The 14,234-nt window shown below is 42.7% G+C and overlaps 1 protein-coding gene across 1 annotated transcript in view; it reads right to left on the reverse strand.

Annotated features, from left to right (window-relative positions):
- LOC134408719 (chromodomain-helicase-DNA-binding protein 2-like) overlaps positions 1–7,649 on the reverse strand; it is a 69,498-nt gene extending 61,849 nt beyond the window's left edge. Inside the window, exon 1 of the mRNA XM_063141114.1 lies at positions 7,637–7,649. Coding sequence (XP_062997184.1) covers positions 7,637–7,649 — 13 coding nt within the window. The remainder of the gene's footprint in view (positions 1–7,636) is intronic.
- Positions 7,650–14,234: the final 6,585 nt, after the last annotated feature.

A 14,234-nucleotide genomic window follows, 5' to 3' on the forward strand; every position in this document is an offset into this window, starting at 1 on the left:
AGGCTTACTCCTAAGTAAGTAGGTGTAGGGTTATTTAGTATATTTTCCAATCTCCTCTTCTTCCACTCCGTGACTACCCGAGGCAATATACAATAATATATACTACAAACGAGAAAGATCTTGGAATTGTTGTAGATCACAAGCTGAATAGGAGCCAACAGTGCGATATGGCTGCAAGAAAGGCAAATGCTATTTTGGGCTGCATTAATAGAAGTATGGCTTCCAAATCGCGTTAAGTACTAGTTCCTCTCTATTAGGCCCTGGTTAGGCCTCATCTAGAGTATTGTGTCCAGTTCTGGTGTTAGCAGTAGGGTGACCATATGACCGGATTTCTACTGTAAGCCGGTAAATCCGGGAGGGGGAGGGAAATCCGGATTTTTTACAAAGAGCAGCTCTAATGGGAATTAACAAAAATGCTTATTACGCTGTCATTTTTTAAGATAAAGACATGAAACTTGGCACAATGGTAGCTCTTAGGAAGGGCTTTAGTCATTGAAACAGATCTGTTCATCCACTGCTTTTTTAGGAATTTTTTAAAAATTAAGGTTTTAAAATTATTATTTTTAAATCGTCATTTTTAAAGATAAAGAGATGAAACTTTGCACCATGAAAGGACTTAGGTAGAGCTTTAGCCACACCAAATTTGAAACAGATCCGTTCATGCATTGATTTTTTAAGAATTTTTTAAAAATTGAGGTTTTAAAATTATTATTTTTAAAATCGTCATTTTTAAAGATAAAGCGATGAAACTTTGTACCATGATAGGATTTAGGTAGAGCTTTAGCCACACCAAATTTGAAAGAGATCCATTCATCCATTGATTTTTTAGGATTTTTTTTAAAAATGAGGTTTTAAAATTATTATTTTTTAAACTGTCATTTTTAAAGATAAAGAGCTGAAAGTTGGCACCATGATAGCTTTTAGGTAGAGCTTTAGCCATACCAAATTTGAAACAGATCTGGGGCCAGTAGCAAACCCTGTTAACAACAACAGCAGCTTGCAATGAGTGAAGATACAGTCAGAAAAAAGATTTGAGGGAAGGGGAGAATGTAACACTTTTTATACTGTTGTTTTTATACTGTTTTTATGTTTTTTTAATTTTTGTATACTTTTAATGTTTACTATTTTTAATTGTTGTAAACCGCCCAGAGAGCTTCGGCTGTGGGGCGGTATATAAATGTAATAAAATAAATAAATAAATAAATAAATAAATAAATAAATAAAATAACGCAAAAAGTATAGCAAAAGCTTCAAAGTACAGCAAAACCTACAAAAGTAGGAGTGAGTGAAGTTAATTTCAGATACATTGAATCTCTCACTTGTTCTTTATTTCAGTGATTTTAACATTAAGATGTTATGAAGAAGAGATTTGTCTTAAATGTGTGCTGTAAAATCAGACATGTGACCAAGGCTATGTTCGGGTGGGCACGCCCCCTTGGTGCTGGACACGCCCCCTTGGGGGCGACCATGTTGTCCTCCTTTTTGTTTTCCAAAATATGGTCACCCTAGCCTCTTCCATATAATTGTTCTTCTGTTAGATTAAGGGGAGAAAACAGGTGATGAAAATCTCAATAAATCTGAACTATGCAAAGTCTTTGAGATGCACTTAAAAAGAAGTTGCCTGTGAATTTAGCTAAATGCTCTCCAAGTGGTTTTATTTTAGTGTGTTGAACATCGTAATACACGTGATGGGGGTTAGATATTGAACTTTTGTGTTCAATAAACTGAACTTTAAAATTAAGAATTAGAGTATGTCCAGATACTTTTTGCCTGAGACCAGTAGATCTATCGTTTTTTATACTTGAAATCTATGTAAAGGGAAATTACGAAACGTGTGCTGGCAGCAGTTGAATTACTCGAACATTTTAGAAGGGAAAGGAAGATGCCACCAATGTGCTTTTGCTTCATCAGTGTATGGGATGTAGCAACCTCTGATAGTCATGATAGTTGTACATTAGAGAAACATCCTTATTCTGTTCTTTCTGGTTTGAAAGAGAGATAATGGCCTGAATTCAATTGCTCCTCCTAACTGGAGTAGACACAGTGAATCCATGGGAACTTGGTAGGTCCCCATTTCTCTAAGTTTCATTGCTTCAATGTGCCTGCTCTGGGGGGTACTAGCAATCGGACTGGTGATCTGACCTGTTTCTGTAATAGCCAGAGATCTGAGATACTGCTAGATCCAGAATTCCGCCCACTGAGAAGCTGAGTTCCAAAAGCGTTGACTTCCTTTCAGAACTGCTGCGGATTGCCCAGTTCTTTTGTGATTCCCTCCCACAATGCCAGTGTGGACGGTGTGAGAAATGCACAACCAAGACGTGATCGCAGTGGCACCCTCCTTGTTCCTTAGCAACTGGTATTTAGTGCCAAACCGCATCTGACACTGAGGGTAATTAATATAGGGTCATCATGACTAATACCCATTGATAGGATTAATCCTAGGTTGATTAGCTTGAATCGAGGACTGTCCCTAGAATCTAGAAATGGCTCTAGAAAATCAACTTCCAAGAGGCTTGCGTAAGGTTATCTAGGGAGTCCTAGGCATTGGTGGAAATTTGAACTCAAGACTTTTGCATTCAGGGCGCATAGACTAACAAGGCTATTTCTTTATTAACACACACACCAAATTTACTGCAATACAGGAAATCCAAGGTAATGTCTCTACCATCTTCTGGACCCTGTCATACTTAGTGCCAGGGTAACTAAAAGGACCCTTCACTACTATGGCACTCTGGAAACCTGAAGGCATCACATGTTAGTCTTCCATTCAAACAAAAGGGCTTTCAAGTGATTCTCTTTGAACTATCTCAGCCATCTCAGACTAGGCCTTGCTCTCTAAGATGGAGATCACTGACTCTTCGACAGACGGATACAGGGAGTCTGTGAACCACTAACTCTCTTCCCTGCCTAGCTGAATTCTTAGCCCTTGGCCTGCTCTTCTGCCTTCTGTAGGGTGACTCTATGAAAAGGAAGGACAGGGCTTCTGTAACAATTGTAGAGGGAAAGGAATTTCAGCAGGTGTCATTTGTATGCATGGAGTACCTGATGGAATTCCCTTGTCATCAAACAGTTCAGCCTGCAGGAGCTCTGCCCTCTTTTGTATCTGGTCACTCTAGTATAGCTCCTGCAGCTTTCACTGTTGAGATAAAAAGGGAAATTCCCTTTCCTCTAAAACGGTTGAAGATACAGGAACCCTGGCCTCCTTTCCATATGGCCACCCTACCTTCTGCTATGACATCGTCTTTCATCACCATACCCCACTTTGAATATTTCCCTTGAGCCCGCCTCACAAATCCCAGGTTACCATGGGAACAGCCATAAACAGGTTTACATCATTGCAAGTGTGTGGCCTATTCCTTACCGGACTTTGGGACGGTAAGGACTGCATCTGAGAGAGATTAGGGAAACTTTCCAGAGTCGTGGCCTTTCAACATCATGGCAGGTAAGAATTTTTTTCTTAGATGTGGAAGATGGAATGAGGAATAATGTAAGAAAGAATTTCTGTCTGTTGGTTTTATAAACTTTTTTAGATATAAGTGATCAGAATGGCAGTAAACCCACGTATCCGAAAAGGCAGTCTCATTTCTATCTTGATGAGAGTAAAATTTGATGTTGCTATAGTATTGATCCAGGTTAAAAAGTCAATGAAACTATGTGGATTTGCAAAAATTAAAAAAAATATTGTCTATGTATCGTTTATAGAATAGTATTTCCTTATACTGTCTTTTTTGCTAAATGTAAGCCGCTCCGAGAGCCTTTTTTGGCTGAGGAGCGGGGTATAAGTATGATAAATAAATAAATAAATAAATAAATAAATATAGAAGGGGTTTTGAGCCGGATGAGAGATAAAATCCTCTTCCAGCCGTGCCATGATTAAATTGGCCGCACTAGGGGCAAAAGGGCTTCCCATGGCAACGCCTCGAATCTGCAGGAATTGTTTTTCATCAAATCTAAAATAGTTTTTTTCTAATATGATCTCAGTAAGTTCTAATAGGACATAGGTAGGTGGAGAAAGATTCTCCCGTTTATTGAGATACCATTCAACAGTATTGCGTGCCTCAATATGGGGGGTAGTATCGAGGGAATGGACGTCGAAAATTGCCACAATGGCGTCGGGCGGAATATATTTACCCTCTATTTTATAGATGAAATCAAAGTTTTCTTTTAAATATGAAAGCATTTGTGCCACGAAGGGGTGCAAGAAATGGTCAACGTATTGGGAGAAGCAGGGCCGGTGCTACCATTAGGCCCACTAGGCAGCCGCCTAGGGCGCAGACCTCAGAGGGGCGCCGTACTGCCCTTTAAGGGTCACCGTTTTATACCAATTAGCTGTTTTAAGAAAAAACAGAATAAGTTCAAGTTTTGTGCTTTTTATTTTTTCTACAGAAGATCTGTTCTTAAAAATCAAAGTTGGCCATTTGGGGGGTGGGAGTGCAAGTAGCTCACCTTGCCTAGGGCTCAAAGTAGTCTGGCACCGGCTATAGATTGTATGTATAGTGTAGGATGAATTACACAGAGAACGCTTCCATAAACTGATGTGTCTTCTTCCCAACAGAATCCAGAGAGGATTTCAGACTGCCCCGGATCCCTCAGGAGAGAGGAATGACCAAGGAAACACCTCTGCCAAGCCCACGTCGTGATGAGTGGAGCCGTAAAACCACTCTGTTTCAAGCGAAACCATGGCCAACGTATCAGCCGACAAAAGTGCCCTCCAGACTGCCCAAGTTGGTGGAGGCCTCCTTGCCGAGGCCCGAAAGAAATAATTTCTTCCTTCGAGGAGTGCCAGTAGAGGAGCCTGTGCCGCCGCCAACAACGGTACAGAAGCCGGTGCGGCCTCGTGTGCGGACCCCAGATATTACCAGCTTGTGGGTCAACCCACAATACGCAACTACCCTGGAGCCGGTGACACCCCCAACACAGAGCCGAGGAGCAACTTCGCCAAAGAAGCTACGCCGGGCATCTCTCCAAAAGTCAAAGGCGACCTGCGTCGGAAAGGCCGCTCCGGCAAAAGCGAGAGAGACGCCTTGGCAAAAGACCGATGGACCCAACCCACCACCTTCGACTTCGTCCAGGCCAACGCGGCTTTACTATCCAAAGCCGCCGCACAGGTCAGTGACGAGACTACGACATTTGTAAGGATTCGCCAGGATTCCTATTGATAAATCAGGGTTAGGGGGAAGGGGTTGTTGCAAACCATTTTGCCCATTTTGCTCAAAGCTTGACATTTGCTTTCAAAAACGGGTTTTTAATGGTTTGTACATGTTTTTTCAGTGTTGGAAGAAAGGGGATCGCCCTGATCGTAGGGATGCAGGGGGCGCTTTCAATTGACACCCACGGGATTGCGGTCTTGTTCCTAATTATTTGGAGTAGTTGCCTCAATTGAAAGGCATCATGGTACAGCCTAAGATTTGGGACACCCAACCCCCCTAGTTTAGTTGGCTGGAAGAGAGTCGCTTGATTGACACGGATGCGCTTGCCCCCTCCACTGCACGTGGCTAGAGCTTGTTGCCAACGTTTGAACTCATTTCCAGGAATCTCTACTGGCAAGGTATGAAACAGAAAAGACGGTTTAGGCAACAAAGTCCATTTCAGGGCCGTATTCCTCCTTAGTCAAGATAATTTAAGTTCCTTCCACAGAATCACTTGAAAACCCTTTTGTCTGAATGGAAGACTAACATGTTATGCCTTCATTTTTCCAGAGTGCCATAGGATTGATTATATCCATCTTGGGTCCATCGGTCAGCCCTGGCTTTGCCACGGCCTTTTCCACGCAGGCCGCCATCGATGTCGGGAGAGATGTCAGGCGTGGCTTCGGCGGCGAAGTTGTCACTAGGCTCTGCAGACGGGGAGGCACCGGCTTCGGGGTAGACATGTGGGGTGGCTCTGGCCACCTGGTGATATCTGGGCTCCGCACAGGAGGCGGCAACTGCTTCTGTACCGTTGTTGGAGGCGGCACACGCTTCTCTACTGGCATTTGACAAGGGCCCTGTACTGGCTTCGGCCAAGGGGCCCTTCTTTCAATCACGGGCCTTGGAAGAAGGCCTCCACCACCTTCGGCAGGCTGGTCGGCACTTGTTTCGGCTGAGGAGTTGGCATGGCAGCTAGACGGTTCGCGACGTGGGCTAGGCAGAGGTCTTGTTTCAGTATGTACACTCCACTCTCCTGAGGGATCCGGGACATTCTCCAATCCTCTCTGGGTTCTGCTGGGAAGAAGACACATCAGTTGATGTCAGCATTGTATTCCCAACGTAGTTTTTATATGTTTATGTTTTTATGTTTTTGGTTCATTACACTGAAATCTGTTGATTTAAAACTTCTGTAAATACTAATAAATCTATACATATTTTTGAGCTGGTTGTCTCTGCTGGATCTTCTGTTCGGTAGTACCCCTCCCCCTGCAAGAAAGGTGATAGGCCACTTGCTGCCGCAGGTGAATGTGTTGGAATTCCCCGAATACTGGGCCAAACCACTGGGCCTCCCTGTCTTAGTATTGCCTGTGTTCCTTTGAAGTGGTTAACACTCCTGCTGAGAGGAAGTTTCTAATTTATTGAAGAACTTGTCGGCTGCCAATACACACAGCTTTCTGAACTTGGCTAAAACTTTTTAAAAATCACTAAAAATCAGCGGATGGACCTATATGCTTCAAAATTGCCATGCATCAAGCCCTTATAAAGACCCACCATATTTAAAGGCTATCATGGTGCCTAGTTACATGGCTTTACCTTTAAAAATGACAGAGATGAATGCATTTTTGTAAAAGGAGAATGGTAAAACTTTTTAAAAAACTACTAAAAATCAGCGGATGAACCTATTTGCTTCAAAATTGCCATGCATCTAGCCCTACTTAGGTTCTATCATGCTGCAATATTGCAGGTGTGTAGCTTGAAAAATGACAGCGTATTTTTAAAGAATAATTTTAAAAACTCAAACTTTTTTTAAAACCCTAAAAAGTAGCAGATGAAGCCATGTGCTTCAAAATTGCCATTCCTAAGGATATATTTAGAAGCTATCCGGTTGCCAAGTTATGTGTGTTTACCTTAAAAAATGATGGTGATCAATGCATTTTTGTAAATGGGGGGATGGTTTGAGGGTAAAATCTTAAAAATAATCTTAAAAATCAGTGGATGAACATATGTGCTTCAAAAGTGCCATGCATCAAGCCCCGCTTAGGTTCTATCACAATGCAAAGTTACATGTGTGTTTCTTGAAAAATGAGGAAGTTATAGCACTTTGAAGTGACTGGAACTCACATTTTAAAAAAGTCATTGCAAGAAAACTGATGGAAATATCTGTCTAAAATTGGAAATCCTTAAGCATCTCCAAGGTATCTGTAAGCTCACCAAATTTCATTTTTATATCATTAAAAATAAAAAAGTTATAGACATTTCTTTAGGCCAATGTAATCCTATGGCAAACCTCCCTTGACAGGAGGGGGTTGCACTTGCTGGAGAAAGGGGAGCAGAGGGGAAGAAAAGCAGATGGAGTGCTTCGTCTCCTTTTGTGTTCACTAAACTCTAGGGTGACCATAGAAACCGGATTACTCCGGTAACCACTGGGGAAACCACACGATCCGGACGATCCGGAGTGGGCCGCTGAAACACCGGGGCGGGGGGGACTCGGCTGCGGCCGCCCTTACCTGCCTGCAGCATTTTCGGTGGCCGTCTTAATCCAAGGCAAGCAAGGCAGAGGCGGCGAGCGGCGCGGCCTGGCGCGGCCCGTCCCGGCGCGGCCTGGCGCAGCCCGTTTTGGCGCGGCCGAAGGCAGCGAGGAGAAGCAGCAGCGAGGCGGGCGGCCCGGCATGGCCTGGCGCGGCCCGACCCGGCGCGGCCTGGTGCGGTGCAAGTGCCGCCGCTTGTGCCACCTGCCCGCCACCGCTTGTGGCAAGGCAACGGGGGGGGGGCAGAACAAGCAGTGGGGGGGGGAAGCAGCCTGGTGGCGGACCAAGGTGGTCATCAGGAGGACAAGGGAAGCCGGGGACAACCTGGCAGAGCAAGGCGTGGGCCGGTCAAGCGGAAGCGGAAGGAAGGCGGAGGACATCCACCAGCCACGCACCAGGCAGCAGCAGGACACGAGGTGAGGAGGGAGGAGGCAACTCTGCAACGACAACGTGGGAAAAGGTAGGACAAGGCAAGGCCACCATCCTCCCTAATTTGGCATGGGGGTGGTGATAATAATAATAATAATAATAATATATAATAATAATAAAATATAATAATAATAATAATAATAATAATAATAATGGTGAGGTGGAGGGGGGAGAGGCTGGGATGCAGGGCTAGGGAAAGGCGGGGGGGGAGACTAGAGCTTGAGAGAGGGGCTTCATTGCTTTAACCACTTTAAAATGACTATTTTTTACAAGTTTTGTCCCTGAAAAATGGAAATGGTGATGTAAATGCTCCTTCTCTTCCATTTGTCCATATTTTTAAAGTGCTAAATACAATGAAGTATATTAAAGCTCCTCTGAGTGTACACAGAGTGTGTTTCCATTATTATTATTATTATTGCAGGACTTTTCCCCATGCTAGATGGCTGGGCTCCCATGCTGGATGTGTGGGGAAACAGGTACATTTGACCAAGGCTTGGGGTCCAGGGAAACTAGCCCAGGTTGCAAGACCATACAAACTTATTTCCCAGTATCTACGTGTCCAGATAATGGGTGGTGATGCTAATAAAACTCCTTCTGCTGGTGATGTGATAATGGGTGGTGATAATGTTAAAAATGCTCCTTACAATCATTAGATTGTAAGCCTATGCGGCAGAGTCTTGCTATTTACTGTTTACTCTGTACAGCACCACATTGATGGTGCTATATAAATAAACAATAATAATAATAATAATCTTGCTGTTGATAATGGGTGGTGATGCTATAATAAGGCTCCGTCTCTTGCATGGTGATTTTAATATTAATAAGGCTGCGTCTCTTGCCGGTGTTGTAATGCATGGTGATTTTAATATTAATAAGGCTCCGTCTCTTGCTGTTGATGCTGATAATATGATATTAATAATGCCAGTTATCCTTTACTTTTCCACGCCCTAATATAATTCCTTGTGCCATGGAGATAATAGATTAGCATTGAACCTGCAAAAACCATTATCTTTAATGGAAACTGCTCTGGGCCTTTAAACCCAGTAGCTATGCATTGCATTGCAAATGCAAGATCAAAGTTATAAAGGTGGCCAATCATGACATATTCTAAACCTTATCATTTTCTTGCCAGTAATTTTACATGTTGTCTGAAAGTGTTTTCATGTGATAGACATCTTGATATCTAACAACTGCCCTGCATCTTCATTGCTACTCACTGTTTCGACATAGCTCTCCAGACCAGGAAATAACTTTGGGCCATTTCACTTGCATGTGATGCAGTTCTGCAAAATTTCCTTAGCATGTGAAACAGTTGTGTAAAATGTACTTGAGCCTTGAATCTTACCTGCTTCTGAAAAAGGGATGCTTTAAATCCATATACTTATGCTATACTGTGTAGTGGCACGGTTGTTGTTAGGGTGAGCTGAAATAAGTGACGTGTTTGAGATTGCATTGAAAAGGAACTTGCCTGTGAATTGTAGCTAACTGCTTTGAAGGTGGCTTTGTTTTATTGTGTTGAACATACACTTAATGTGGATTCTTTGGTGTTCGATACAACTGAACTTTAAAATTAAGAATTCTAGTATGTCCAGATTATTTTTGCCTTGGACAAGAAGTTATACAGTTTTTCAAAGTTGAAATCTATGTTAAGGGAAGTGTTGTTGTTGTAGTTCTGTCCCTTTTTCCTGCATTTCACGACAGTAACAGATTTGTTGTAGGATTCAGAGATGCTCAGTGATCTCTTACTGTCTTGTCTTTTAGATTCTGGTTTATAACACTGCATAAATACATTATCATGCCAAAAACGAAGTGCAAGTTCACACCACAGCTGATGGCCAAATTTACCTGCTTCAAGAAGGGTCGTGATGAGAATGAGGCTGAGTGCACCATATGCAGGCCTGGCACTTACGTGTCTGTTGCACATAAAGCTGCTTTGGATTTGCAAAACCATGTGGACTCAGCGAAGCACAGGGCGGCTGTTCGAGGAGAAAAGTCTTCTTGCAAAGTGACCGATTTCTTTGTGAAACCAGGAACCAAAACGGAGGATGAGATCACTGCATCGGAGGGTACAATGGCCTTCCACACTGTGATGCATCACCACACCTTTAGATCAATGGACTGCACCTCTGACTTGTTCAAGACACTATTCCCTGACTCGCCCGGAAGTTTGCAAGTGCTCGCACCAAGACAGAAGCAATTGTGAGCTCTGTGCTTGCACCACAGTCTGTGGAATATGCCCTGCAAGCAATGAAAGACTACAACATTCCATACTGTGGAGTCTCAACGGATGCAAGCAACCATGGTGCGGTGAAAATATTTCCAGTTCTAGTTCAGTATTTTGACTGGAAGAATGGTGGGTTGCAGTCCAAGCTCATCGAACTGAAAAACACACCAAATGAGACAGCAGATACAATTGCAAACTATGTGAAGGGCACTCTGGAGAAGAACGGCTTGTTGGAGAAGTGCATTGCCTTCACAGGTGACAACTGCAATACCATGTTTGGTGGACTACGGCGGGCTGAGCAAGGGAATAACGTCTTTGCAAACTTGAAAAGGCTGCTGCAGAAGACCACTTTGATTGGTGTGGGTTGCTCAGCACACATTTTGAACAATTGTGTACATTACGGGGCACAGAAACTAGATGTGAAAGTGGATACTAATATTTCTAACATATACCAATACTTCCACATTTACACAGTGAGAACAGAGAGTCTGAAGGAGTTTTGCCATTTTGTGGAAATTGACTTTAGACAGATGCTTTCCCACAGCAGGACACGGTGGCTATCCTTATTCCCTGCAATAACAAGGCTACTACAGATGTTTCCAGCCGTGAAGTCCTTCTTTCTTTCTCTAGACGATCCACCTCCTGAGATCCAGAAGTTCTTTGAAGACAGCTTCAGCGAGATCTACCTCTGGCACATGCACGCACTCTTGAGCATGTTCCACAAATACATCGAGGAGCTGGAGCGTGAGAACAACTCCGTGGTGGAAGTGTTGAAATGTTTGGACTCTGTCATGTACGTCCTCCGTGAACGGGAGACCAACAATTTTTTGTCTCTTAAAGTTAGGGAACTCCTGGGGAAAAATCGCAGGGAGGGACTTGATGCACGGTGTGACTCATTCTGTGCCCAAATAAATCAGCAGTACAAGAGGTGCATTGACTATCTCCAGAAGTGGATGAGACCCCTAGAAGAGTTCTCAATATTCAAATGGATTGCCCTGACTGAGGAACCAAAATGGGCTGATGTGCAGACTACCATGGAGTACTTGACAGAGAAGGGAGTGGTCATCAATGATGTCAGTTGCTTTGATCAGTTTGCAAATCTGAAAAAATATTTTGAAAGTATGTGTGATGACGTTGACTTCAAAGACTTGATGGCACATCAAAAGTGGACTAAATTTTTTGAAAGTTCAAAAACTGCAGATTACTACTCTGAACTGCTGAAGATCGCACAGTTCTTTTATGCAATTCCGTCACACAATGCAAATGTGGAACGTATCTTCTCGATGATGGAAACACAGTGGACGAAAGAAAGGAGCCAGTTGTCTGTGGAGACACTGAAAGGACTCTTACAGCTTAAATATAATTACAAGAATTGGACTTGCAAGCAGTTTTACCGTTTCCTGTTAAACACTCCACCCCTTTTAAGAAAAATAAGGTCTGGTGAAAAATATTCCAGGCCATGTCAGGAAGAAAAGTCTTAGAATTTGTACAGGAAATAAAAATATGTTAAATTCTGAAACTGCATATTAGGCATTGTATTTTATATTGTATTTTGTATTTGTGTTTTTAGTCTTGATGTTTTATTACTTTTTTATGGTTTCAATTTTTGTGGCAATACAGGCTAAAAGCCTATTGAAAGAAGTTTATGGCAATTGATAAAATATTGCTGAGATTTTGTGATTATATGTTTCTACAATTGTATATTGTTTTTCAAATGCCAAGCCATGGTGGACCTCCTGGGTGGGTTACGCAGACCACCAATTGGGAACCACTATTCTAATGTGTTCTATGACTGTTGTGGTTGTTTATTAAGTTATAAAAATAAAGAAATAGTATTATATAAGTGTTAATTCTTTTTTTTAGTATTTAATACGTTATTATAGTAGTTGTGTGCCTTTGGCACTCATTGGTTGCTATCATTTACTTTTTGTGAACCACCCAGAGAGCTTCGGCTATTGGGCAGTATAAAAATGTAATAAATAAATAAATGTGACGGAGGCCACACCCCCTTGGGGGCCGGACATGTTGAGTTGGCTCCGCCTTGGGGGTGGGCATGTTAGGGTGGCCACGCCTCCTGAGGGCGGCCATTTTGTCCTCCTTTTTGGTTTCCAAAATATGGTCACGCTACTAAACTCCATTGAACTTACTTCTGAGTAGGATTCGGCTACACTGCCTAGTCATTCACACAAAGTGAACCAGGTGTCATTTGTATATATGGGGAACCTGGTGAAATGTCCTCTTCATCACAAAAGTTAAAGCTGCAGGAGCCCTGCCCTCTTTTAAATCTGGTCACTCTAGTATAGCTCCTACACCTTTAACTGTTGTGACGAAGAGGGAATTTCACCAGATTGTCCATATATACACAAATGTCACCTGCTGAAATTCCCTTTTCTATGCAACTGTTGAAGATACAGGAGTCCTGTCCTCCTTTTCATATGCCCTAGACTTAAGAGAATACACACAGAGACAGCAGGGGAAAGAGTAGTGGGAATCTTTAAAGGCAATATACCTTTCCTTGGGGAGCGTTGCAACTCCTGGTCTTAGGTGAAGAGGCAAAGAATACAGCGAGGCAAAGCACTCACCCATAGTGCTTTGGAAAGTCTAGTATGCCCTGTGTTGCTGGTTCAAGAGAGAGCGAAAGAGCTAGCCTCCACCCTTCCCTTCAACTTGAGGGTTTTTGTATGATCTTATCTAAAGATCGGCTTGCTATGGGAACAAAAGAGGGTGATTTGGGATGATGGCTGTACTTGATGCAGCCTGGAGTTCAGCCACAGGGCTGCATTAGCAGGTGTATGACCAGGTATGACTCTTGCTACCCAGCATTCATATTCTGCTTAGTTTGTCTCTGAGGCATGCATTTGAAGAAGTCTCTCAGGAAATGGTTACTTGACCTAGGCCTTCTGTGAATGCTCTCAGTCTGTAGGTGGGGTTTTGGGTCGCTTCAAAATGGAGTCAGTACTGCTCACAGAAGCTACCTTGTAACATACTGAATATAATAGTATTAATATTCTAATAATACTTTACAATGTGATGATATGGTATTTTAATGTGTGCCGCTTAGAGATGTTAATATACCCAGTGGTATAAAATTATTATTATTATTATTAGTAGTAGTAGTAGTAGTAGTATTGCATCCAGTTCTGGGCTCCACAATTCAAGAAGGACGCAGACAAGCTGGAGCGTGTTCAGAGGAGGGCAACCAGGATCTCTTAAAAGGTTGCCACTCAGAGGAGGGCCAGGATCTCTTCTCGATCCTCCCAGAGTGCAGGTCACAGAATAATGGACTCAAGTTAAAGGAAGCCAGATTCCGGCTGGACATCAGGAAAAACTTCCTGATTGTTAGAGCAGTGCAACAATGGAATCAGTTACCTAGGGAGGTTGTGGGCTCTCCCACACTAGAGGCCTTCAAGAGGCAGCTGGACAAGCATCTGTCGGGGATGCTTTAGGGTGGATTCCTTGTAGGTCCCTTCCAACTCTGCTATTCTATGATTCTATGATTATTATTATATGATCTCGCAAAGAAGCAAAGCTCAGAGAATGGCAATAAGGGACGGGACCTTCTCTGTGGTGCCCCCCAATTATGTAATGTTCTCCCCAACGAGGCCCGCCTCGTGCCCACATTGCTATCTTTTCAGCGTAGGTTCAAGCTTTTCTCTTTCCCCAGGCCTTTAGCAATAAGTGATGAGTTTCATCGATCCTGGGTCTGTTTTTATAGTTGTTTTTAGATATATGTTTCTGTGATGTATGTTTATGTGGTTTTTAAATTCGGTATATTGTTTTTAATTGTTTTTAATCTTGTGTAAACCGCCCGGAGAGCTTTGGCTATGGGGTGGTATAGAAATAATAATAATAATAATAATAATAATAATAATAATAATAATAATAATAATAGAAGAAGAAGAAGAACCAAACACATTTCTCCAC

This window comes from Elgaria multicarinata, chromosome 14, assembly GCF_023053635.1.
Source record: "Elgaria multicarinata webbii isolate HBS135686 ecotype San Diego chromosome 14, rElgMul1.1.pri, whole genome shotgun sequence".
In the NCBI taxonomy this organism is placed as follows: Eukaryota; Metazoa; Chordata; class Lepidosauria; order Squamata; family Anguidae; genus Elgaria; species Elgaria multicarinata.